This window comes from Pungitius pungitius, chromosome 13 (genome assembly GCF_949316345.1).
Source record: "Pungitius pungitius chromosome 13, fPunPun2.1, whole genome shotgun sequence".
NCBI lineage: Eukaryota > Metazoa > Chordata > Actinopteri > Perciformes > Gasterosteidae > Pungitius > Pungitius pungitius.
Genome location: NC_084912.1, coordinates 11,113,758 through 11,139,194, shown reverse-complemented (window position 1 = coordinate 11,139,194; position 25,437 = coordinate 11,113,758). Strand labels below are relative to the sequence as shown.

Genomic DNA, 25,437 nt, shown 5'->3' with positions numbered 1-25,437 from the left:
TTGGACCAATATATTGTAAGAATTTACCAAATTTGACAGGAAATATATACCTTTGGCCCCACTATTTTAATAATTACATAAAATCTAGATCTCAATCGCTACTGCTTGTGGCTACTCCCTGTGCACATTCGCACCCATTTCCCGGCGCCGACATTTCCTACCGCCATGAACGCAGCACTGCGCGTTCATTCCCAAAGTGTCCCGCTGCAGGACAGGGTGCGTGAACTCGGGAGGGGAAGCGCTGCGCTGTTAACAACTCCCAGGATTTACACTCTGCCATTTTGAGTGAAAACCCTGCGGACGCGCAGAGCACAGACGCGTCCACTGGACAGAAGTCATGACCTGAGCTCGTGAACCCGCGCCGTGAATCTGTGAGTATCGCCTCTGTCTCCTCTGCTCGCGCGCCGCTCATGTGTTTATTTTGAGAGAGCCGAGACCGTTCACGTCCGCCAAAAAGCACTTAGACCCGTTTTGCTCCACTCTCCGCGGATGTTCACTCGTGTTGTCAGCCGCAGCTGCCGACTTGAATGACGCGTGTTCGTGACCGTGTGTGTTTGAGTTAACGTTACAACTTTTCCTCCGCCGTCTGCACGCGCACAAAGGCGCCGGATTCATCCCAGAAGTGGGCCCCTGTGTCCCGGGACACGGGGCCTGTCTCTCTCTCTGTGTGTGTGTGTGTGTGTGTGTGTGTGTGTGTGTGTGTGTGTGTGTGTGTTGTGGATGACAACATGCTGCTACTGTTATCTTTCTCCCGGCAGAGTTGTTGTGGGCGACATTTAAAACAATCATTTAAAAAAAGTCGTTTTTCCGTCAACTCGTGGGTTTGCTCCTCGGTATGTTTGGTATGTAGATCCCAGACAAACCACGATGCGAGAATACTCTGAAACAACAATGTTTCAACGACAACACCCTTTATTTATTGAGGACATCCAGTGCAAACTACTTGCTTGTTAGCAAATTGTCACCCTTAAAGCTACCAGCCGGTGTCACGAAGAGCTGTAGCTAGTTGTGTCTTTTATTATTCATGAATTCAGCTTTTCCTTTGCAAAGGGAAATACTTTTTCAAAAAGTATCAAACATAATATTGCTTTTAGAGCTCTAAAACATAAACGCACATTTTCCATGAGTTTTATTAATAGTTATCCCAAAGTGTCTGAGATCAAAATGAATCACTACATGAAGTGGAAAAGAGTTCTTCAGCTGACACAAAAGTCTTCCATTCATTCCCGCTTATTTGTTTTCCAGTGATGCTTTTCTGAACCTCTTCAAAAGTGAATGCCCTGTATGTGGCATAACTAACAGAGCATGCATTCATTATGTTTTGTTTAAGGTGTGCGGAGACAAAAGCAACACCCAAACTTTATCTCCGGCTTTGTTTTCATGGGAGAACGGAGCTGACTTTGCAGACAGCGGCTGTGTTGCCAGCCACCGGAAATGGGTCATCACATTTTCAGCTCTGCGCTAGATTACACAGTCATTGTGGTCACAACAGTAGGTTATTTAGTGTGAAATAATCCACATGATTCAAGTTCAAGTTCAAACGGCCTTATTCTCATTTTCCTCTCTGTCATCATTGTGTCACGCGACGTTTCCTGCTTCCTGTCATCAAGGGATTTGTCTTTTCTGCCACTGTAGCCAGGAATTACAGTTGAAGGAAAAATAAGAAAAACTCCTCATGGACTTGTTGAATTACACTTTGACTAATCTTAAATTCGATGTTTTGCAATGGCTGCAATTTAAGAGATTCTACGTATTCGGATGAATAATAAGGGGGAGCTTATGTTTTCTCATATCCTTCTTGGTTAGCATCAGCTTGTGGTTGCTGTTCCTCTTTGTGGGTGGGAATTTCTGGGTTTGTAATAATCTGTCCTGCTATTATTAACGTTTTAGGCAGTTTGGGCTGTTTGCAACTTTAAATGTATGTGTTTAGAGAAATAGCATATTATATCAAAGAGCTGACTGGCCTCTTCTATGCTTTTCCGTGGCCCCATATCGTGACCCAATAATTATAATTTGGTGACTGTGCATTTTAGGTTACAGTCTGAAGTGTGCATGTTTATTTTGCCTCACCAAGGTAAGCGAGGGTAGTCATTATAGTATAGTAATGCTAAACGTGAGATGGGCCTAATGCATGGGATTAGCAGGGCTATGTAACTGGCAACAAACCTGAGTAGTGTTGGTTAGAGAGACAGGATTGTTCTTTTCTTTGTATTACCTTCTAGTGTCATGATATTAACAATAAAATGTAAGGTTAACATTGTAAAAGTAATCGCTCAGACCGGTATTGTACGTTTTTTACAAATACTTTTGTACTTTTAATAACCATAAGAATACGCACATCTTCATTCCCAGGCAGCTTCATTTTTGGGAAATTCTGATAAACTATGACATTAAGATAATATTTGTTGTCAGTTCACACGGACAGAGCGGGCTGGTATTTCCTGTGTGCAAAGCTGCTTGCCCCCCCGGGGAATGTGTGGAATGTCATTTTGCGTCCTCCGTAGTTTTCTCCGCATCTCACTGTCTGCTAGAGAGCCGGGGACGACTCTGCGGACTGGGAATGCGCCCGAGAGACTTGTCAGTAACACCCCCAACCCCCCCTTCCCCTGCAGAGACCGCCGTCTTCTCAGTGCCAGACTCTTTTGAACCGAGGCTGAGGGATTCAATGAGTCGCCGAGGCGCTGAGTGTCTGTGCGCCATTGCAAACGCCAACTCATTAGAAAGATGTTCTCCAGGGTTTGACTGAAGACTTGTCGATGCGCCCAATTAACCCTGAATGCCGTAGTTGATTTGGCAATAAGCTCTCCCGTTTCTAACTTTTAATTCCTGCATCAAGGTATGAGGATACATTCCACTATATTGGTTCCTTTCTGAAGCTTCATTCCTGCTTCTCACAGTCGACTTCATGGTGGTTAATGAGGCAGAATCTTTGCCGCCACCGCTAACTTTTTACTCACACAAATTTTAGAGCAGGCTTTGAATTGAAAAAGCATTTCAAGCATGCTTGCATTTCAAAGCATGCAATGTCTAAACTATATAACTTTTTAGCTCACCAATACAAAAACAAGAACACCAGAACTTTTTCCTTATTCACTGAGCGCTTGTTCCTCTGCTCTACGGGACCTTCAAAGGACACAGCTCACCTTTATGTATCCCAATCCTCCGACAAACCCGGTGTCAAACTGTCAGAACGTATGGAAACAAAACATTGTTACCCGTAGAGTGCATTTACATTTCTTTTCTTTCCTTCAGACGAAGTTTTGTCTAGAAGACTAACTAAAAAGTTGTGTGCAGTGCCTATGTATGTCACCTACCAACTATACTGGAAACACAGAATAGAGGCTGCAGCGCTGTATCTAAATGCTAATGTCTCTAAATGTCTGTATGAAGGATCAAAGAAAAGCTCTAATCCGCTCTGTGTCACAGAGGAAGATGTTCTCCTGCAGCTTGACTCTGCGCGTGGAGGGAGGGCTTGTGTCGACTTCATCAAACTCGCCTTTAGTTAATTGTGGTGTTAATATAATTATGTATACATGCTCACGGTTTTCAGGGTCACTCTGTCATTACATTTTAATGGAGTACCTTAAGGAAATATATTTTATTCATATTCCCAGGAGCACTCTCTCCCCCCCCCCCCCCCCCCCCTCTTCTTCTTTCTGAGAGAACTTGCTGAGCCTTTGAGGGAGCAGAGAGCATGTGTGTGTTGCATCTGTAACGTGTTGACATTGTAACCATTGAGAAAATTACCTTTTTTAAAATACTTTAGGTGGCATTTTCTAACGGTACCTATTTGTTTTCTTGCAGAGGAGACTTCGGAGGGGGGCAGTTCACCCAACAAAGGAGTAATTGTTGATCTGAAACTGGCCATCAGCCCTCTTCAGCCATGTGTTCCACCAATCACTCAAACTGGGTCACGTTTGACGATGACAGCGCGCCGCTCTCCTCACCTCCAAAGCCCGTGCAGTCCCCGGGGCTCAAAGCATCGGTACCGCGCCCCAATGGTCTGAAATTAGTCCTTCCTCCAATCAGAGACACTTCCTGGAGCTTCAATAGTTCCCTGGAATCCCCTCAAAGCTACTCCAGCCTTGGGGAGAGTTCCTGTGTACCGTGTAACACGCCCTTTTGCACTCCAGTGAGTGGCGTTCCTGACACCGCGTCCCCGTTTCACTCCAACACGCAGGAAAATAACCACTTCCTCCGGAGTTTCTCGCGTTCATCCACCACCTCGGTTCCCTCGCCTGCGCCAGATTGCCTGCATCAGACCTCAGACGGGCCGAGCCCCTTTCCTTCCTTCCAGCAGCGCTCGGGACACTATAACCCCTTCTGGGATGGATCGAGCCACAGCGCCGATGTGGACAGCTCCTCCTCGGACTCGGAAGTTGAGAACAGCCTACCGCGTTTCTTCATTCGGACCAAAGACGGCAGCGAGCCGCCGCCTGACCACCTCCGGAGCTCCTTCTCCTACGTTTGCCACAAACTGGAAGGCCTGCGGGCGCAGTCGGACCAGGAGACGGAAAAAAAAGATCGGGAGAGGCGGCTGAGTTGCAAAAGTGAGGTGCTCAGCGAGGGGGCGTCTCAGTTCGTTCCTCGGGGGCTGTTTCGCAGCCAGAAGAGAGACGGCTGGTCCGTCTTGCTCAGGATCCCTGAAAAAAAGAACCGCATGTCCTCTCGACAGTGGGGGCCGATCTACCTGCGCCTGCTGCCGGGAGGTGTGCTGCAGATGTACTACGAGAAAGGGCTGGACAAGCCGTACAAGGAGCTGCAGCTTCTCCCCCAGTGCAGGCTCTCTGATCTTAAGCTGGAAAGCTACGGCGAGCCACGCAAGGTGCTCTCGGTCAAAGTGGAGCACTTCTCATACACGGAGAAGAAGCGCTACCACCCGAAGCTGGAGGTTAGTCACGAGGCGGAGGCAGAAGAGCTGCTCAAGTTTGGCTCCACGGTGCACAGGGACATGGAGGACCTGGTGGTTTCCATGGAGGAGGAGATCTTCAAATTGTCCTTGCACCACCAGCAGAGGCGGCACTACGAGGAGCAGGAGCTGTCCTTGCAGATCACGGATCGTATCTGGGTGCAACTGGATAGGTTTGGGGAGGTCATGGAGCGCACTGCCTTCACCCAGATCCACTGTCTGGCTTTCCTGAACGGACTCGGGGATTGTTTCCTCGCCCTCAACGATCTCGGGTTGACGCGCCTCGACCCCAGCTACGGGTCCGAGGACGACGGCGAGCTCTGGATGGAGATCGCAGACTGCCATTTCCACAAATCTGTCAACGAGCCGGAGTTCCAGCGGTCCCGGCTGGTGAAGTTCTCCCCTCCGGATGCCTGCCGGGTTGAGCTCATGCGCTACAAGACGGCAGTTTTGGGCCGCACAGACATTCCCTTCTCGATCAAAGCCGTGGTCACGGTCCAAGGGGCCTACGTGGAGCTCCAGGCCTTCCTCAACATGTCGGCCTCCTTCCTTTCCACAGCGGGGCTGTCTGAGGCGAACCCGCTGTGTGAGAACGTGGTGATCCGCGTGCCGGTGCCGGGCGACTGGGTCAAAGTGACGCAGACCGTGGCCTTGCTTCGGCAGAGGTCGCTGAAGGCCCGAATGAACAGAAAAGCCTGCTTGGGAGCCGTCGGCGCTGCGGATTCTCAGCCCGTCATGCAGGTGACCATCGGCACCGTCAAGTATGAGAACGTGTATTCAGCCGTCGTGTGGAGGATCGACAGACTGCCCGCCAAGAATACGGGTAACACACAACGCGCCACAGCTTAACGCATCGACCTCCGTGGCTTCTTGTGCTCGTCATCAGTGTGCTCGCAGCTCAGTGGCGTCGCGCGCTTAACTACAAGTAACCTTTTGTTTTCTCCTCTGCAGCCGTGGATCATCCCCATTCCTTTTCCTGCAAGCTAGAGCTGGGTTCTGACCAGGAGATTCCAAGGGACTGGTACCCGTTTGTCACGATGGAATGTGAAATTATGGGCGCAGTTGTGTCACAGACCAGGGTGAAGTCCCTGGGCACCGAGAACGACATCCAGCCGCAGAAGCATGTGACCAGTTGGACACGGTATCAATGTCAGGTGAGGAGCCCCCCGCCGGTGTGATCGTACCTTTGTCAGTTGGCGGGACGACGTGGTGCAACTGACTACCGTTTGTGTTTCACAGGTGGAGGTGGAAAAGAAATGGATTGAAACGGAGTCGCAGAGGGAATCTGGCTGCATGACGCAGTGATTATCAAAGGAGCTCAGATGGGGACATTTTCCCTATTTGGTCTAAGATATTTGCCAAAATCTTCTTTATCATGGAATGAGAAAAAAACAAGAACAAACCAGGGTGATGAGGGACTTTCTGGTTTCACCTGGTATGGGAAATCACCTAATAACTCATAGCCTTTCTCATGGAGGTTAACTGATTTTTCTACCCTTTAACTGAGATTGTATTAGTCTAGACCTAATAAATAATGTGGTTCTTTTGCCTTGCACTTTACATTTAATAGATTTATTAACTGTCCGCCTACAGTTTATATGAGTACTGTATATAAGCTTACATTTCCATCATCTGCACTGCTCTCCAGAATAATGGCAGCCTGAATAAATGTGCGCCGAATGGGCTGCATGAGATAAACAGCGCAAGTAATGAGCCATATTCAGAGTTTGAGTGAAAATATATTTTGAGCGGACGTATGGAGTCAGGCCCTTTTGTTGCCTGGCAACGTTTCAAGTTCACGTACTTTGTGAACATATTAATTTAGCTATGAATGCTCAAATTTGTATTTTGTGTTACAATAGATATGCAATAACCAAGTGGAATTGACTTTGATTATAGTTGCTCAAACACATTGATTCTCAGGTGGGTCTCTTCATGCTGAGCCCTGTCGGCATTAGTCTGACGTGTCCCTAATCACAATTATTTTGGTTGAAGTGACTGCAGTGTAAAGCCAATTTGCAGCCATTCTCAGCAGTGTGACACTCCAATCAAAGGTTTAAAGCCACATGAGACAATTAGAAAGCTACCAAATAATATTGTATTTGATGATGCTGAATACAGATTCTGTGCATTCACAAAACAAGATGGAAGTTGCAGTTTGAAACCAACCCAACAGGACTGATGGCAATGTACTCTGACTCGTACTTTGGAGCCTTTCTTTAAAAAGTTTCAAATTAGAAGCAGCTAATCTCAAACTTGTCAGCTTTGAAATATACTGTCATGCTTTGTCATTATATTTCCTCTTCTTTATTTCACATGGAATATAACTCATTACTTGTGTTGCTTACCTCAAATTGACTTCATACTTTATATTGAGGTTGTGTTCTGGAGTATTGTAATTTTATTTAAGCAGAAAAGCAAATCTTTATTATGTGATTTTTCTGCCTCTGGGTTGTGAATAGACTGGTGAAGCTTCATAGGGAACAGCAAGGGTTTTATGATGATTTTTATGTATAAGGTACCTGGTTTAAGCTGGATATTATGTTCATCAGAGTAAAAATTGTATTAAAGCTGCGTGTCTCGTGGTGATTCTTCACTGATGCTCCTGGAGCTTCTTCAGAGTGTAAGTAAACCTTAAGGAGCAAAACAAATCTCACACTGAGTGTCAAAACGGCACAACTTAACTCGGTGTTGCCCGTCATCTCCGTTTTGTTGAGAGAGACGGAGACGTCCAGCAGAGCGTAATGACAGGCTGCTGCTGCTGCTGCTCAAGGAACGACAGGCTTTGTAGGAAGCTATTTTTGAGCTGTTGCTGCTCACAGGGACGAGAGATATCAAACAAAGCCTCAGCCTTGGACCTCTGAGTCCCTTCTCATCACTTTATTGTTATTAATTGCATGTCTTAACAGTTTTTATGGGCTTTGGATGTATATAAATTAGGTTGTTTCACTTCAACACACAAAAATATAGATTCTGAACCCTAAGTGAACGCACATTTCTATCAAAAAAAGATGTCTGTTGCATTCCATTGACCAAATGCTTTTTTGCATTTCTCTTAAAATGATGCCAGTTACTAGAAAAGCTTTTCAATTAGTTGTCAGTTCTGATGAAAATAGGGGGCAGTGTTTGTCACTGTAAATTCACCATGGTTACTTCCATTTAGTTAGTTTATATTTTAAATGTATGTTATTATTACCAGACACTGTCTTTAAAGTAGGTGTGTACAAGAAAAGCACACATTATTTACCATTAGTTGACGAATAGAGAGTAAAGCGAACCCTCTGGATCCAGAAGGACTAAAGGGACGGCTGAGTGTCCGTCGGAGCTGTTGGCTGCACATTAACAAAGGTGGACTCTGGCGATATTCAACAACAGGATGTATTTGAGAACACAGTGATTTGAGGAAATAGGGTAACCTTTAATGTCCGTCCTTGTGTGCTGATGCTTCTCAAGCCGCTAAATGAATTCTCACTACCTTATTGAGTGGTGATCAATGCCATCAGACGTTAACATCAAGTACAGGTGCATCTCAAGGAGTTAAAATATCATTGAAAAGTTGGTTCATTTCAGTAATTCAATTAAAAGAGGGGAAACTCGTATGTATATTCATTACACAAAGGGCGATATATTTTAAGCTTTGATTTCTTTTAATTTCATCATCAAAACTGCATTTTGATGATGGCTTGCAGCTAATTAAAACCTGGAATGCAGAAAATGAAAAATGAGAATATTGTAGTCACATTTTAATCAGCTAATGAACTCACAACAGAGGTTTACTGAGCCTTTACGTGGTCTCAGTCTAGTTGGGCAGGCTTCTCACTCACGGGGAAGACTGCTGACATCAGCCAGTGTCAACCTCCACAGGCCGTGGAAGGTCATCGCTAAAGAAGCTGGCTGTTCACTGGGGGCTGTAACGGAAAGTGGAGTTTGAAGCAAAGCCCAATTGAGAAGTGGGGGGTGAACCACAAGGAGTGGACTGCAGCTGAAGTCAGTGCTTCACGAGCCACACAACACAGACGTATCGAGGACGTGGGCTCAGACTGTCGCGTTCCTTACGTCACACGTTCAATGAGATGCACCTGTAACTGTGAAGGGAACATGTTTGGATGGCAAAATAAATGACAAAAACTCAGATCTTGCTTCAGCAAAGTGAAACAAAAAAAAATGACATGTCGTATTTTGAGGGGTTACATTAGACAGAAAAAAAGTAACAGAAAAAAATGACTTAATCTCCTTTTCCCGAGAAGTCTCGGCTGCAATGGCGTCTGCAGCTTGATTGCGATCACCTGTGCGCAGAGCGCGAGTCGGAGCGGGGCCAGACGTTGTGACTTCTCTTCCTCTCAACACATCCGTGATATCATGTTCCCGGAGTGCATCGCCATCAGCGGACAGCAGTAGCTTGCATCATGCTGACCAACACGGGCCCCGTGGTGAGCACGGCTGCTTTTACCATCTAAATGACCGCTAACTAAAGCATATTGTGTTGGGAGGAGGTCTGCTGGTGTAGGGTTATCTCACGGGGCCTATTGTATTCAAATATTACGTTTTAACTAGCTATTTAGCTATTTATTTTGAACAGTTGATTGCGTTTTGATCAATTGTTTTGTCAATTTTGAGAAAAGACGTCACATGGCATGTTGGTGTATATATTTAAGATCAACGATGTTCCATTTCAGTTTAATCAAATGAACTTGAATGCACAATGAACAGTATTGGCCATATTTCGAAATATAGCCACACAACCACACTGTAGGCTACTGACTTGATATGCAAATGTAGAAGAAAATATCCCGATATGACATAATGTGAGTCAAAAATGTCCACAGAGGCAGAGGTTTGAACGGTGTGTGTGTTACCTGTAACCGTGTGCGTAAACCACTGCAGGGCAAACTGTACTTGTCCATAATCGATGATGTGATTGAGAGCATGAGGGAGCTCTTCACGGACGAAGGGCTGGAGGATCGCGTATTGGACGACCTGAGACACGTGAGTCACGTTGCCCTGCTTCACTTTTTTGAACATATGCGGATTTAACTCTTAACTCAAGGCCTCCCGGTTACCACAAAGTTAGACCATCCAGCGAGGAAGTACCTGACTGCTGTGTCTTCCTGCTGTGCAGATCTGGGAGTCAAAGATGATGCAGTCAAAAGCAATGGAAGACTACAGGAAAAATAACATCAACTCCTCCAACTTTGTACTGCAGCTCCCTGCCAACTACAATCGGACCAATCAAGAACTCACAGGTGAAGCAGCTCTTCTTGAAGTGAACTGCGTCACGCTTGGATGATTTTTGTTTGATCACCTGCTCTCCCCTGATTACATTTTTTTTGCCCTCAGCCTCTGTTGTGATCCCCGCAAGTCAGAATATTCGCAGTTTCCCCATGAAGGAAAGTATCATATCAATTTAAAGCACATCTTCTTCCTGACCTCATATGGCCTTTTACATAAAGGGCACGTACAGATCTAAATCTTAGAAGCAACGGAATATCTTATTGCTTGATTAAATCATTGTTATATACTTCAACTGTTGAATATCAATAACTTAAATGTAATTTTGAAGTTGTTTAAAGGTCAGATTTAGTTAAACTTCTAAAATAAAGTTGTGTATGTATTTATCTATCCAATTCATATACTTTTAAAAATGCATTGTGTGTTCTTCACATAAATCTGTTGTCATAGTACAAATTTTAATTGCTATAAAAGGCTTTTTACTACTAACATTCACTGAATTTGTCTGACACTACAACATGAATTAACACCAGTTAGACGTACCTGTAATGGGCAATAATCAGCCACGTTTAAATGATAATCTCAACAATTTGTCATCGGGACTGTTTATGGTGGTTTTATTTTCCTTCGTTGCAGAACAATTCGGGGATACTTCCTACCTTCTCTCTCCCGGCTGGGCTATCTTACCCTGTTCAGATACCAGCTGGAGTCACTCTACAAACAGCTTCTGGTACACAATGACTTGTTTATCTCTTTTTTATTTAGTTTGTACCAGGCACCGATGGTTTTAATTAACATGTCAATCTTCCCTTTTTGTCTCCCCGAGGTCAACTTTACAAGGTCAATGTTCCCGTTGTGGTCACTCAGGCCCCAGCAGGACAGCCCCCTGTATCCCGACCCGCACAGGTCATCGAGCGCAGAGAAGCTCCCAACCCTCCACCACATGCCTCTCGTCCTCCTCCTCGGGAGGCGGAGCCACTCTCCGTCCCGGCTGCTTCTGACAAGCAGCCGCCACACACGCAGACCAGTTGCCCACCCGCTAAGGAAAGCGCCCTCCCCCAGCAGCCGCTGGCTCCCCCTGCTGAGACCTCGCGGCCCCCGGGGGCCCGTTCCCCACAGCCAGAGGTCCCGCCGGGAGAAAGTGAACCAACGCCACCGCCCGAACCTGTGAACCTCAGCATGAGCGCCTCCCCCTGCAGTCAGTTATTGGACCAAATCAGCACCGAGGAGGCGTTGACACAAACGGGACAGTTGAGGACGAGCGACATCGATGACATCCTGAAAGAAGTGATCGAGGAGGAGAGGGGCAAAGCAGAAATGGCCAGGAAGACTGTCAACCATTCCGAGGCTGATCTTGGGGTAATTAAGAAATAGATATCACTTTATAGCTATATGTATTCTTGAACAAATATTTTACAAAAGGTCATGCAATGTTCCTTAAATTGCCACTAAACCAGTGTGACAATGCACTGAGTTGTAAAGACCTTGATGGTAGAGATGCACTGATGAAAAAGAAGTGTACAATCCAGCAAGTCTGAAAGTCAAGGCCATTTAATTTGCCTGAAATAACTGTTTTCATTCATGGTTAGGTCTGCATTCATTTTTATCAAACGTTCTCGTATTAAAGTTGTTTGATGACTAAAAACCTCTGAAGCCAATTCAAAGAGCAACTTGAACCATGGCAAACTTTCTGAATATGACCGTGACATAACTGTTTTGTCTCCAATGTTCCTGCTAAGCTGGACCTGGACTACAACTACAGTGAACTGTCCGACATCGTTCAGCTGGATGGTGCTGCAGGCAACTCTGACATGGAAGAGGAAGAGGCCGTTTCCCTGGAAGACAACGACTTCCTGGGTATAATAAACGCGGAGGCCATAAAGGCCCTGCAGGAAGGAGGCGGAAGCAGTGACTGCAACAGCATCTCCTCCAGCAGCGACGACGAGGCAGCAGATGAACTCACTAACGTAGAGGATGAGGTCGGTTGGAAATGCTTTTAGAAGTGTGTGTGTGTGTGTGTGTGTGTGTGTGTGTGTGTGTGTGTGTGTGTGTGTGTGTGTGTGTGTGTGTGTGTGTGTGTGTGTGTGTGTGTGTGTGTGTGTGTGTGTGTGTGTGTGTGTGTGTGTGTGTGTGTGTGTGTGTGCGCGCGCGTATTACTTTAATCAGTCAGGTAGTGCAGCATGTCTTGATCCCACTTGTCTTAACAACACACCACTATCCTCAGGACCCTTTAAACTCTGGTGATGATGTGGTCGAGCAGGACATCCCAGATCTCTTTGACACTGACAACGTCATTGTTTGCCAGTACGACAAAGTAAGATTATTCAGACTCTGGGGGGAAAAAAAGCAGACAAACCTTAACACTGGCTCAATATTAACTGTGTAACTGTATTCTTTCTATTACAGATTCACCGAAGCAAGAACCGCTGGAAGTTTCATTTGAAGGATGGAGTGATGTGTTACGGAGGCAGGGACTACATCTTCTCTAAAGCTGTTGGGGAAGCCGAGTGGTGATGCGCTTTAGTTCCCTTGAGCACATCAGATAATCATGTAGAGACTGATTTTAAAAGGGAAAGATAATTAGGGGGATTTATACCTCTAGGTTGTATCCTTTGGGCAAAACACCTGCATTTGGTGTGAGACCTCTGTGCAAGATCTCTGATACTTTTGGGTTTTTTATTATGTAATTATCAGGGCAATTCTGCAAGTCATTTACAACGGTGCAAGCATCTCCTAACCGCGTTGCTCGTGAATCCAGACTACTGAGAAAAACAGCATCAATTTGTTTTATAATATTTTGCTGAAAAAGTTTTCTTTACTCGTGGATCGGAACATAATTTGATCTAGAATGTTTCTTTTGTCATGATGGGGCTGCTTTGAGGGTACCTAATGTGCTGTTTGGTAAACTTTGTAATGGTTTGTCTTTATTCATGCTTCAAATACACTCAGTTGTACTGTGTTCAATGAACCTGTTTTATTTCTGTACAAAGCCTCGTTTTCATATCCTTTTAATCAGGATTTTATTGTTTCAAACTAAACTACTGCATAGAAAATTCATTGAAACGTGACAAAATTAATTTATGGATACCAGCATGGACACTAAAATCAATTTAATGTTTTGAATAGACAATCATCTGCTCACAGCTGGAAATAAAACCTGTGGGAGGTGAGACCGCTTCAGCAACAACTCAAAACAAATCAGTGAAAAATGCCTGGATAATGTTTTTGACATTTTTAGTGTAGTGTCACAATACAAGTGACAGTCCTGGTTGCTGGCATTGTCGACTAGAGTTGATTTGATAGAGGTTTCAAATTTTTACGTAGTTTTATAGCTGTGCTTCTCAATGAGGGAGTGGGTGCCCCCCGAGGGTTTTTAAATTTAATAAAACTCACCGCCAGAGAGGGAGGATTTTAGATTCCACATAAAGGGGAAATTTCACCTTTTCCCACAGTGACCAATTAGGCGTTGTCACACTCGAGTACACTGAAATCACCCAAATATCATCCGTTCAGAAATTTAATTGGTAGAAGTTCCCCATTGTAGACATAGACATATCTAGGAGTCACCAGTAATGATTTGAAATATGCTGTTGAATAATGTTAAAAGGTAACGTTCCAAAACCCCCCTCTGCTCTGGCGGGTATGTTGATTGGTGACTCTGAATCGGCTGTAGGTGTGTGAATGGTTTGTCTCTGTCTACCATGCGATTCACTGGCGACCGGTCCGAGGTGTTCCTCCTCTTGCCCCATGTCAGCTGGGATTGACTCCAGCCGCCCAAAGACCCTCCAATGTTGAGCGGTGTAGAAGACAAATTAATGACCAATAAACACATAACATTTTATTAAAACGTCTCCGCAGTAGAATGAAGCTTGAACTGAGGGTCTGTCGCTGCTCTGGCGTGTCTTCAGGGTACAACACCAGGACTCGTCTCTGTTGATGCTTCTGTCCCATCATATTTGCATCATTGTATACTTGAGCTTCAAGAGAACTAAATGTCTTTTGTAAGATCTTAAAATAATTTACCAACAGAGCTTCAAATTAGATTTGCAAAAAAAATGGAATATTGTATTTGTTCCCCTTTCCCGCTCCATCCGTCTGCTTCTTGGTGTCCCATCATTGCGCAGAAATGCAGGCTGCAGCACTCGCCGGCTTGGAGTGGAGGTCTCCTGGTCCAGACTGAGGAAATTCTCGCTTTAAAAACTTCAAATCCAATGTTGACGCCTTTCGTGAGACTCTCTTCACCTATACGTACCTACATTTGAACAGAAAGGCAACATTCTCAGCAGCTGATGCGGCCTTCAACTTCCTAAAAAAGTTCCCGACGTCGGTCATGTTGCGCCCTTCTTTAAAAAGCCATCCTTCATCTTAATGTGATAGGCATAAATGCTGAGCGAGTGAGGGATTTTGTTAGGAACCTTCGGTGTGGAGTGGAGGTGTGAAGCCAGGGTCTGTGACCTGTAGAAGTCGGCGCTGCCGCGGCAGCAGCCCCAGCGGCTCAGCAGGTGGCACGCGTCCTTCCTGAACGCCCGCGTGAACAGGGTGTACAAGAAAGGGTTGCAGAGGGAGTTGATGGGGTAAAACAGAATGAGCAGGATCTTGGAGTGCGACACGGTGATGAGCGGCGCGCGCAGGGCTGCGGAGATGGCGAAGAAGGAGATCGGTGCCATGCACACGAAGTCTGTGAAGATGAGTACGGCCATGCGCTTGGCAATCCTGGTGTCGCCCAGGCGCGTGGAGTGCTCCGGGTTGTGGACGCTCAGATATATGCACGTGTAACAGTAGCAGACCGCCAAGAAAGCGAGCACGTTGAGGATGAGCACAGCCACCACGTACACCTGAGAGCCCAGCGCGTCGATGTCCATGGGCAGACAGATGCTCACCTTGCTGTAGCTGCTGACCCCCACAAGAGGGAGCAGGGCGACCAGCAGGGAGAGGGCCCAACCCGCCCCCATGATGGCCGCCACGTGGTGCATCCGCAGCCTCTTGTTGACGTGCATGGCGTTGGTGATGGTGTGCCAGCGTTCGAGGCTGATGGCGGTCAGAGTGTACACCGATAGCTCGCTGCTGAACACCGTCAGGAAGCCGGCGACGCCGCAGCCGGGCCCCGTCTGCCAGTCCGTGGCGTGGTTGTAGTACTCGTCGTGGGAGAGCTGGTCCACGAAGGCGATGAGCATCAGGTAAAGTCCCATGCACAGGTCAGCGAAGGCCAGGTTACACATGAGGAACCTGGAGATGGTTAGCTTGTGGTGGCTGAGCAGCAGCATGGCCAGAACAGCCAGGTTACCGGCCACAGCGAACACGGTGATGATCCAGGTGAGACAGCGTAGGAAGGGAAAGCCCAGCAGATCCTCGCAGGGGTTAAAGGCATCTGGCTTTGGCGTGCAATTGACCAAGGAGTTGTTAAGACAACCTAATACCTGGTTCTGAAAGTGGAGGTAATCGAAATGGTCCTCATCATCTGCAGTGGACTCTCTGGAGGACACACAGATGTTCAGAGGAATCACAAAGCAATTGCAATTGATCAAGGGCAATTATTTGTGTAAAGAACTCAAAAATTGTAGGAAGAGGAGTCAGATTAAGGGAGGTTAATATGTGTTGCATTTTATAGTTATTTTTTGGAGGTGAAAGGACCTTTTCGTCAGATTGTATTGGAAAAAATACATTATTTTAAAGAAAGCTATATTTTATAGCACTTATATTTTGTAGCACTTAAATTGTACTTGTATTGTACTAAACACATGTTTTGAAAGTGTTTATTTGATGAAAATTGTACTTTCTTTTTACTTGTTCTTCTGAGTTTGTATCTCTACGATTGAAATGCCCTTATTGTTAGTCGCTTTGGATAAAAGCGTCAGCTAAATGACATGTAATGTAATGTAATATATTAACCGACACAATGCAGAAAACCACTGGTCCCAAAGACCCCCCCCCCCCCCCCACACACACACACACACCCACACATCATTGTGAAATAACTTACAATTCAGTTTTAATGCGGCCACACAACTCTGTGAAATTCTTTAAGGCACTTTCCCTTTAAATGAAAAAAAAGCAAAGGGTTAGAGCTCAATAAACTCTCAATAAACTCTTTGCTAATTACGAAACCACTCGTGACCCGTAATTATGCTCTTAATGAGGATGTGAGGCAGCGGTTACCTTTGTTTCCGTCGCCATGTGTTGAAGGCGCAGCAGTGGCTGGAGTACGTGAGCTCGGCCTCCTGCAGCTCAGCCAGGTTCTCCACTGGAGGCAGCGTCTTCAGCGCAAAGGCAGATTTGGCTGTCAGATACTTCACCTGCCTCAACCCGGTGGGGGGGAGCGAGCTGAGAGCGGTGGAGGAGACATCCCTGAATCAAACACACACACGTCACCGTGACTGTAGCAGCCAAGTTGTTCTATTCATCACGGTGGTTCTCATCCCCTGCTAAAATGCTTCATCACAGAATAACGTTCAAACATTAAACGGACGTTCGTTAAATCTGAAAAATACACAGATACGCGCATGAAAAACAAAGACCTTCTTTCCCTGCGTGTCAGTGAGTAATACCACAAATACTTCCGTTATTCATGAGGGGACGTTTCATATCAACAATACCAAATTGGCTGCAATCAGAGACTTGAGCTGCAGCTACATAAGACCGGGCTGTTTGCTCTCTCATCAGCATTCAGCAGTGCTGCCTTCCTCGTTGGTTGTTTACACAGACAGGCTGCCCTAATGTTTATACAATAAAACGATAAACATTGTTATAAATATTAATCATGCCACACTGGCCCAGTTTAAATATTGTCGCCTTAATGCTGTTGATTTAAACAGCAAAAGATAGCAAATTGTCCTCTTTGGCATTTAACTTGGCCACAATCATAAATGACCTGCTCTATTTATGTCAACCTCTTATCTTTAACTTTGGGACCGCTTCATTTAAAAAAAATCTCAGTACATTAAAATTACAATTCTCAGCTATAAGTATTAAATATGAGCATTTTGATTTTATACCTTTTTTAATACTATTTTATACCTTTTTTTCCACTGTATATGACAAACTCTAGTTACTTTGCAAGTGAAGGTTTAATTGTCCTTTTTATATTCACTTTCAATGTATGATGCATTTTTAACAGATTTAAATACCCAACAGTATACTCTGTATTGTACTTTATAAAAAACACGAGCCCTCTAGCTAATAACCTACTTACCTACTTACTAACCTAAATATTACACATTTATACTACTATACTTTTTACACACTCTCTGATTTTCTGTCACGTCTCTTCTTCTTGGTAGACATTAAATGTAAAACTATAAATTAAAAGATTTTGAAATCATCTATTCTGCACAGAGAGAGCTTTAACTATTTATGGTTTAAGCATGTTTTGTTAGTAACAATTCAAGTGCTGAAGGTTTTCCTTCAATCTCATTTAACATTTTAATTCCATCTCCTGTTTTTCTCTCCAGCTCGAGATAAGATAAATATCCCTTTAGCTACTAAATGCTGCAGGATGTTGGTTTGCTAACTTTATTTGTCAGTCTACTAGATATTTCATGGCTGGAAACAAGTCGAAAACAGAGAGTGAACCAAGACAGGGAAGGTGTGCATCATAACATGAAAAACAATGAGCTGACAGAGCTGACTTTAAAACAAAAATATATGTATACTTCCATCATCATTCATTTTGAATCCGAATTCTGGCAAGTTGTTTAGTTTTATTGGTTTCATCAACTTAAATTATTGCCACTTACAGAAAACTGGGACCTGTGGCTCCTTCAAAAGCGTCTTCCTCAATGTCACTGAGATACACGTTGTCTCTCAAAATCCTACAAGACATAAACAACAACTATAAAACAAGCGGTATCCAGTTTAAACAGCAGTTTGTCGGTTAACACGCAGTATCAATGAAAATGTAAGATGACACATTAATGGCAAACAATGCCCCTAAAGCCATATACTTTGTGTATTCTCAGGGTGACACTGAGCAAAATGAGCATTATTTATAGACTGCAGATTTTATTCCCGTCCCTCATACGGGGGAAGAGCAAAAAAAAAAAAACACGACCAACTAATCTTTGTTTGGTCTTGCGTAACGTTTGCTTACTGGTACGCAGAGTTTTTTTATGATTAGAAAAAGAAGACTTTTAAACCTATTGACACCATCAGCGTTTTTTGTTCTTTTTTGTTGGTTAGTTTGTTATGGTTATTTTGAGGGGAAAGTCTTACAGTGTCTCAATCTTGGTTCCATTGAATGCATGAGATTTGATTTTCTTGAAGCCGTTTCTGAACAGTTTCCTGCCAAAGACACAACATAGCACCAAGGTCAGAGAACTGAACATCCAATAACATAACCCACATCGAGACACGTCAAGGTCAACAAAATTGCCACAAGCAGCGACAAATTGTTGTCCCTCGGCTCTGATAAAGTGGCAACAATGAATGTGTCTCCCGTACACTCACAAGTCAACATACTCCTCCGTGATCCCCTGAAAGGAATTGGCAGGAATGGTGTCAATCCTCATGTTGTCTGTCATTTCCCTGCACACGGAGGAGATAACACTCACCGGGGTTATTTGGCGTGATTATCAGTTAGACAAAATGATGAGAAAAAAAGAGCCGTTTGATGAACTGTGACCCAGTCGGGGGTTTCGGGTGGCATCGTGACATTGATAGATAAAAGTAAAACCGGGCTCAGAATAAACAACTCGGTATATTAACACACTAATCCAATTCAGAAACACATTATTTCCTAAACATGGTTACTCACAGGACAATTGGCACCAGGGAGGAGATACCTGTGAAGTCTGGGAAGTGTTTAAGCTCCGTGTTAGAGATGCCCCTGTTAAGAAGAGCCACAGAGGCAGATGATCCCGAGCCGATCAGAACAACTCGTTAAAGTCCCCACAAGACGTCACAGGGTTGGAGATCATCAGAGTTGGTGAGACATTTTTATACGGTTCAGTTTAAATCTCGTTGATCACACGATTTTACAGACTGTCGTGACTTTTAATGCGATTCTTCCCGGTTTATTGTGCACCGATGAATGCAAGGGGTCACCAGGGTCGAACGACTCTAAATACTGGATCCCACATATTACATAACCTTTTTTCCTCCACACCCTCAAATGTGGCTGTTTTGGCTTTTTCTAACTTCTTATCATTACTTTTTGATACTCAAGTACAAAGCAGAGGCCAACACACATACAACAGCATTCATAGCCTGAAGCTAGTTTGACATTTTCTTCAATTTTTTCTTTTTTCTTCTCGAAACATGAATAGTAAATTAAAATACTGGCAGTAAAAAAAAAAATATTATTTGAGGAAAGGTTTTTTTGTATTTTATTTAAAATGAAAATAAACACACGATACGATGTGCGTTACATTTAAGTGGTCCTGATGCTGTAAAGTATTTTGAACAGGAAGTCAATACGTCTACCAGGATCACAGTACATTGGTCGTTTCAAAAAGCAGCAAATAAAACAGAAAAAAAACAGTTGATTGACAAAGTCAACTTACAAATATTTCAGTCTGGGGAGGTCTGTGAAGGCGCCTTTTTCAATAACTCTCAGACTCTTGATATTCTGCAGAACACTGTCGGGAATAGAAATGAGGGAAAGGCCTCAGTAATTACAATATTACTGTCAGTGGCTGTCAACAAATAAACACGACAGAGCGTAGTGGTACGTCAGCCGCTGTGGCACTCAGGGATTAATCACGCTGCTTTCAGATTGAGAGACTAAATCCTCTGACACCTAAATGCAAAGCACCAAAGCCCCACCAACTGATCCAGGGAATGACTGGTCTTAGCGGTGCGGCTTGAACCTGAGGTGTGGAGGAAGGCAAAGCGTTTCTTACATATCAGTCAGGCTGCGCAGGGAGAGGAAGGCGTGTCTCCGGATCTTGGTGATGTACTCGCTCTGGGAGATCTCACTGCGGCACAAACAAACACCTCCACGTCAGTCAACAGATTAACAAGCGCCTGGGAAACAAATCACTTCTGAGACGTCTCAGGCCTGGTTGCTTTAGCGACACAAGTTACGGATCTTGTTCCTTACCAAACTTTGTAATGCACTTCTTTTAGAAATAGGACAGAGATGATTGATATTGGGATACAAACCGAGAGAGAATATTAAAAACTTCTAGGGCACCACGCGCCTCATGTTTGGAGAAACTCCCCACATGCATCAGGGATGTATCTGGGCCATGGGGACACAGCGAGGATGTGGAAAAAGGCAAAGACGCTCAGACACAAACAGAGTCGACAACACCCTTCCACTTGTCCTTGGACACTTTGTTTTCTGATGAGAGGCATGGCCGACTTCCCTCACCGCGTCGCTCTCCATTTTCTTTTTGTAATCATGTTTTCTCCCACTCCTCTGTAATCAGCGCACGCTTTTCTTAGGTTAACGACTCCCCGCTTCCATCTCAAACAAAACCACAACAATTAAATGACTCACTCTGTACGGCTTAAATGCATTTTCTATCGTGCCCTCCCCTGATTGCATTATGTATAGTATTATAATTACGGCTCACGGCTCATTCAAAACCTTTTTTTACATTTAGATGAAGCTGTGCAGTGATTTGTAGTGAGCGTCAACAACAACCAGCCTGGTGTCATCCCACTTTGACACAGGAGTAATGCCTAAAGGGGCTCAAAGAAGCAGAGTGTTAACACTGTTACCTTCTTTAAAAACCCAAATGTGTTTTTGCAGATTGAGGCGAGATGTGAAACTGATGAAGACACAATGTCAATGCGGTAAGTATCTGAGACTGATAACACTCGTCCCCTGCGGAGCGGAGCAGTCAACACACACTCACCACAAACCTCCTGGAAAGGATTTCACCGCAGGAAAGCACACGCTATCTGTTCATCAGGCCGTGAGTGATGTGTTAATTAAATGGTGAAACGAGCTGGCTTTAGGACTCAGTATTTAGAAGATCTAAACGGGATGAAGATGAGATCAGCTGTTGATATGAAAAGAGGTTATGTTTTCACTTGACTGTTTTTTTAACAAGATAAATCATTTGACATGTTTTACAGCTTCCTTTTTAAGAAAAGGTCATGTATGAATATTTTTCATCTGATTCTTGGTTACGGCTCATTTATTTTCACCATCTGGCTCTCATTACTGAACGAGAGAAATACCTACAGCAGGATGCTCATGTTGTGATGTAAGAAAGTAAATGACATCCATACGTAACTCTTTGTAGGAAGTACACTCCAGAGCAGTGAAATGTTAGTGAATAAAAATAACCCTAAACAAATGTTCACCTGGTGCTTTGTTGTTATTGCTGTTCAAGGATCTATAAAATATATGACGTAATATCTTTATTGGTCAGAGTTCCTTGGCACATAACAGACACAATATGTATTTAAAAAAATGTGTGACATAAATGTTTCAGGCTTTTATTAATTATTCACTGAGACCAGATTTCGTTCAATATTTGATTGATTTGAAAGCAAATGAAAGTGAAAAAAACACTATTATAGATGTTGACGAGGACTTTCTAAAAAGGAAAAATACAAACAAACATCATTTGAAGTATGGCACTGTTTTATGAAAATGTACTTGAGGCAAGTGGATGTGTGTCCTTGTCTAGCAGAAAAACGTCACTATTTCTAAGTGGTGCTACAAGATGGATAATTCTGGATAATTGAATAGATGATTGGATTTACTTACTTACTACTACAATCATTTTGCGTTCCTAACCCACAATTGACATAATCTGAACGCTCTGCACACAGAGGCCAATAGGTGGCGCTACAGGGAAAGCACACTTGTATTTAGAGATATATTTATATATATATTTTTCTCTTGTCCATTTCATCATTACATTTTAAAGCATTTGATATTAATAAATCATGTACATGTCATGAATGTTTATTGAGGTGACAGTTAAATGAATTTGAATGGTGAGCATTCTCCTTTGCTTTAACCCAACTGCACCCAACAGGGATGACTTACCCAACAAAAGCATAATAAACAAAAGGACTTACATTGACGTCACGTTGATCAGCTCCTTGAAAGCTTGAGAGGGCACTTCTTTTCTTTCCAGATATTGGAGACGTCTGCGGAATTCATAGGACACGTTTTTCAATAAGTTGAAAAAAACAGGACCCCGGGAATGCGACATTGAGAGCAAGTTTACTACAAAGTATCACGCGCAGACTCTCTGGTTAACAATCAACACCGAAACTGGGCAAAGTGCGGACACTTACATTCGACGCACGGACGTGGCCGCTGCCCCAGAGGCCAGCTGAGTGTCCCTCGTGCACTGGAAGGTGTCCGCGTCGCAGCGGCAGATGGCCGGACAGGTGTAAACCCAGCGGGAGCGCGCGCTCAGGACAGCGGACACAGCGACCAGGAGCCAGACCGCCCGGGGAGCCATGCGGGACACCGGGCTGCTCACCCAGGACTTCAACAAATAAAGAGAGGGGGGAAAACAATGCTCTGCTGAGCCTGCTCTAATTTAAAGATAAAACAATAAATAAAAAAAAACCTTATATGCCAGATCAAAGGCAAAAGGTTAAATGTTGTAACGCTCTTCTTCAACCCGCGCTCCACACAGAATCCGGTGCTGCCTTTAGGTGCTGTCGTAATTATGAAGTTGCTGCCAGTCTGGCGGTTTCATGTGAAAACTCAATCGTATATGTCTTTGACAGCTGAGCTGCAGAGAAGTGACGTTTAGTGGGCGGAGACCTCGTGTAAGCTCGGTCAAGTGTCGGTGTAAAAGTGATGGAGAAGTCAAGCTGTCACTCGGTTTTGTTTTTAACTGTACTTTCAAGGGAGCAGAATATAATTTGGTTGTATTTGTTTAGGATAACAGTATTTGGTCTAATTTGAGGCAAATTTGCCATTCTCCAAATGTATTTAATAGCTTTTCCATATCAAATTGTAGGATTCAAGTTATCCATGTGCAAATAGTTCAACACGGTTTTGAAATGATAGTTTAGGTGCCAATTGATTCGAAAGGAACTGAACTGAACTGCATTAACTCTCAAAATAAGATTGACAAAATGTATGAAACTTTATGTTCACTTCTGCAGATCACATTAAGTTAAGGGAAATAGAATGATCTATAACTAAGTTTTTATGGAAATTAATGGAAACCCATTGATGCCTGGTAGAGGAAAAATTTGTGTTTAAATTGGTTAAACAGAGAAAAAGTGTTTCATGAAAGTCCTATAGTTTAAGAGCTAATTCATACAAAATGCTTTTATGGTTTAATTTTTAACTTCCTGCACCTACATGTACCTCTAATTTGGTACAATTTTTAATGCATGCTTTACTTTCTATTAATGATACACTGTTTAATTTTATTGTTAGCTCTCCCCTGGATATCCAAAAAGAGGGAAAAAATAAAGTAAAACAATAAGTATGTATTCTGAGCGGTTCAATGAAAAGACTTGGGAATAGGATCATGTTCTCGTGCACTTAAAGCATATCCCACTTCACTACACACAGGAATAGAACTAAAAGGAATTGTCATTTTTTCCAATTGTTTTTTTCCAATGCATGTTCAGGATCATCAAAAATAGAGAAAAGCCTTTCTCAGAGCATTACCGGTGTACCTTTTAAGATGCCTATAATGCAATCTGAAGCAAAGGGACGAGAGAGGTAAGACATTTTTCTCTTAAATCTAAACGGCAGAAGCTGCCCTCTCTGCAGCAAAACATGTTTTTTTTTGTTGGCTCATTAAAATCTAAATATGAATTCTCCCAGGGAGAAACACTGAAAACTGTAACTTGATGAATGAAGTTCCTTTCTTTATGGGTTTTGCACAGTTGCCCAGTGTAGCTCATGTCTGTGGACAGCCAGAATTACAAAACATAAACATAAACCCACTAAAAGCTGGATGACACATGTTAATTAACCCTAGTTAGTTTCATTCATATTGTCTAACAATGGGTCTGCTCCATTGAAACTATACAACCAGGTCTGTCTGTATGCAGTTAGTAGCAGGAACCTCCAAGGATGACATCATAGCTCCACCCGAAATAGCCAACACATAGACACATAGACCCAAGCAAAGGAAAATGAAAAAACAAAGTTTTATGTAGCAACAATATCAAGCCACTTTTCTGTAAAACTATATTTACTTTACATCACAGGAGACAACACAACATCGACTCCGGGTCCCTGTATAACGAGAAGCTTTGTCCCTGAGCTGCATCTCCCCCTCTTTCAGGGACCCTGACCCCATTTACCGCTCTCTCATCCTGCTGCTCCACGGTGCCACTGTCACCCACGACGACACAGCAGCAGCACCTTCTCCTCTCACTACCGCTGAGTAACACACACACACACACACACACAGAGACGCTCAGTCCCCTGGAGAGGTTTCCACCCGGTCTACTGTTTACCAAGACTCTCGCATTCCCTGGCAGCCTCTCAGCCGGTCACAGTGTCGAGTTCCTGTATGTTAAACTCTGTAGAAGACCAAGAAATAAAAGAACACTGACAGCGAGAGAGGGGGGGGTAATTTATGCAAGTGGACTTCAATGAGTCCGCCCACGTCTTGATGCTAAACACCACGCTGTGCAGCACATCACACCTCGAAGGTCATGCACAGCAGGGAGAAAGTTTCCAGGAAAAGGCATACGGACACAATTTCAAAATTAGATCTACATCACATTAAAGTTTCATATTTTCTCTACAGGATGTGAAAAATAGATGCAGTTACCCTAATAGTTGATTGTTAGTGATGCTTTTCATGCATTAGCTTTGATTTACTATCCAGCACTTTTCCTCATGCTTACCTGGTTAATCAGCATGCTGGAAGAGTTACTGGTGATTTTGATTACACACTGTCACATTGCAGCGGATTTTATGATGAGGTTATTTTTTAAACTTTAGATGGGGCATTAATTAAAGAAGGGGGTGGGTCACATCGATAAAGTAATAATAAGTCAAGACTCTGATTTAAATCCATGGTTCTCTGAATTGTAAAGGACATTATTAGTTGGATTGTTTATTGTTTATTCGCTGTTATCAATTAAAATAAAGACAGATGAACCCCATTGGTCAAGATACCCTAGAAGGACATTTTGGTTTACATTATGACCTTGATTTTCATAAATTTGCATTTTATTTAACATGTTTAACAAAACAGGTTTGTACAAAAGACCTAAAAAAACCCCAACAAGGCATATGATACAAATAATACCAATAATATTAAGAGAATACATTAAGATGCTTGTCCACATTTGTATGTCTACAGCACACATGCTTGTAGAAGTTTTTTTTTTTTTTTTTTTTTACTAACAAGTGAAGAAAATATTGAGGTGCAAAGTACAGCAGAGCCTCCAGGAGCTGC

The 25,437-nt window shown here is 43.6% G+C and overlaps 3 protein-coding genes across 3 annotated transcripts; 2 read left to right on the top strand and 1 right to left on the bottom strand.

Annotated features, from left to right (window-relative positions):
* The first annotated feature begins 133 nt into the window (after positions 1-133).
* LOC119214335 (stonin-1) lies at positions 134-7,483 on the top strand. The gene is made up of 4 exons (XM_037466051.2): positions 134-371; positions 3,805-5,732; positions 5,861-6,063; positions 6,149-7,483. Exons 2-4 carry the CDS (start codon positions 3,884-3,886, stop codon positions 6,212-6,214), a joined length of 2,118 nt encoding a protein of 705 aa, XP_037321948.2. The 5' UTR covers positions 134-371; positions 3,805-3,883; the 3' UTR covers positions 6,215-7,483.
* Positions 7,484-8,944: 1,461 nt separating this feature from the next.
* gtf2a1l (general transcription factor IIA, 1-like) lies at positions 8,945-13,113 on the top strand. The gene is made up of 9 exons (XM_037466052.2): positions 8,945-9,339; positions 9,794-9,895; positions 10,029-10,152; positions 10,247-10,296; positions 10,775-10,868; positions 10,965-11,497; positions 11,878-12,117; positions 12,363-12,452; positions 12,545-13,113. Exons 1-9 carry the CDS (start codon positions 9,316-9,318, stop codon positions 12,650-12,652), a joined length of 1,365 nt encoding a protein of 454 aa, XP_037321949.1. The 5' UTR covers positions 8,945-9,315; the 3' UTR covers positions 12,653-13,113.
* Positions 13,114-14,123: 1,010 nt separating this feature from the next.
* lhcgr (luteinizing hormone/choriogonadotropin receptor) lies at positions 14,124-22,711 on the bottom strand. The gene is made up of 11 exons (XM_037466053.2): positions 22,340-22,711; positions 22,118-22,189; positions 19,975-20,049; positions 19,636-19,710; positions 18,888-18,959; positions 18,581-18,658; positions 18,347-18,415; positions 17,872-17,946; positions 16,295-16,483; positions 16,119-16,172; positions 14,124-15,610 (listed from the first exon to the last, which is right to left on the bottom strand). Exons 1-11 carry the CDS (start codon positions 22,507-22,509, stop codon positions 14,467-14,469), a joined length of 2,073 nt encoding a protein of 690 aa, XP_037321950.2. The 5' UTR covers positions 22,510-22,711; the 3' UTR covers positions 14,124-14,466.
* Positions 22,712-25,437: the final 2,726 nt, after the last annotated feature.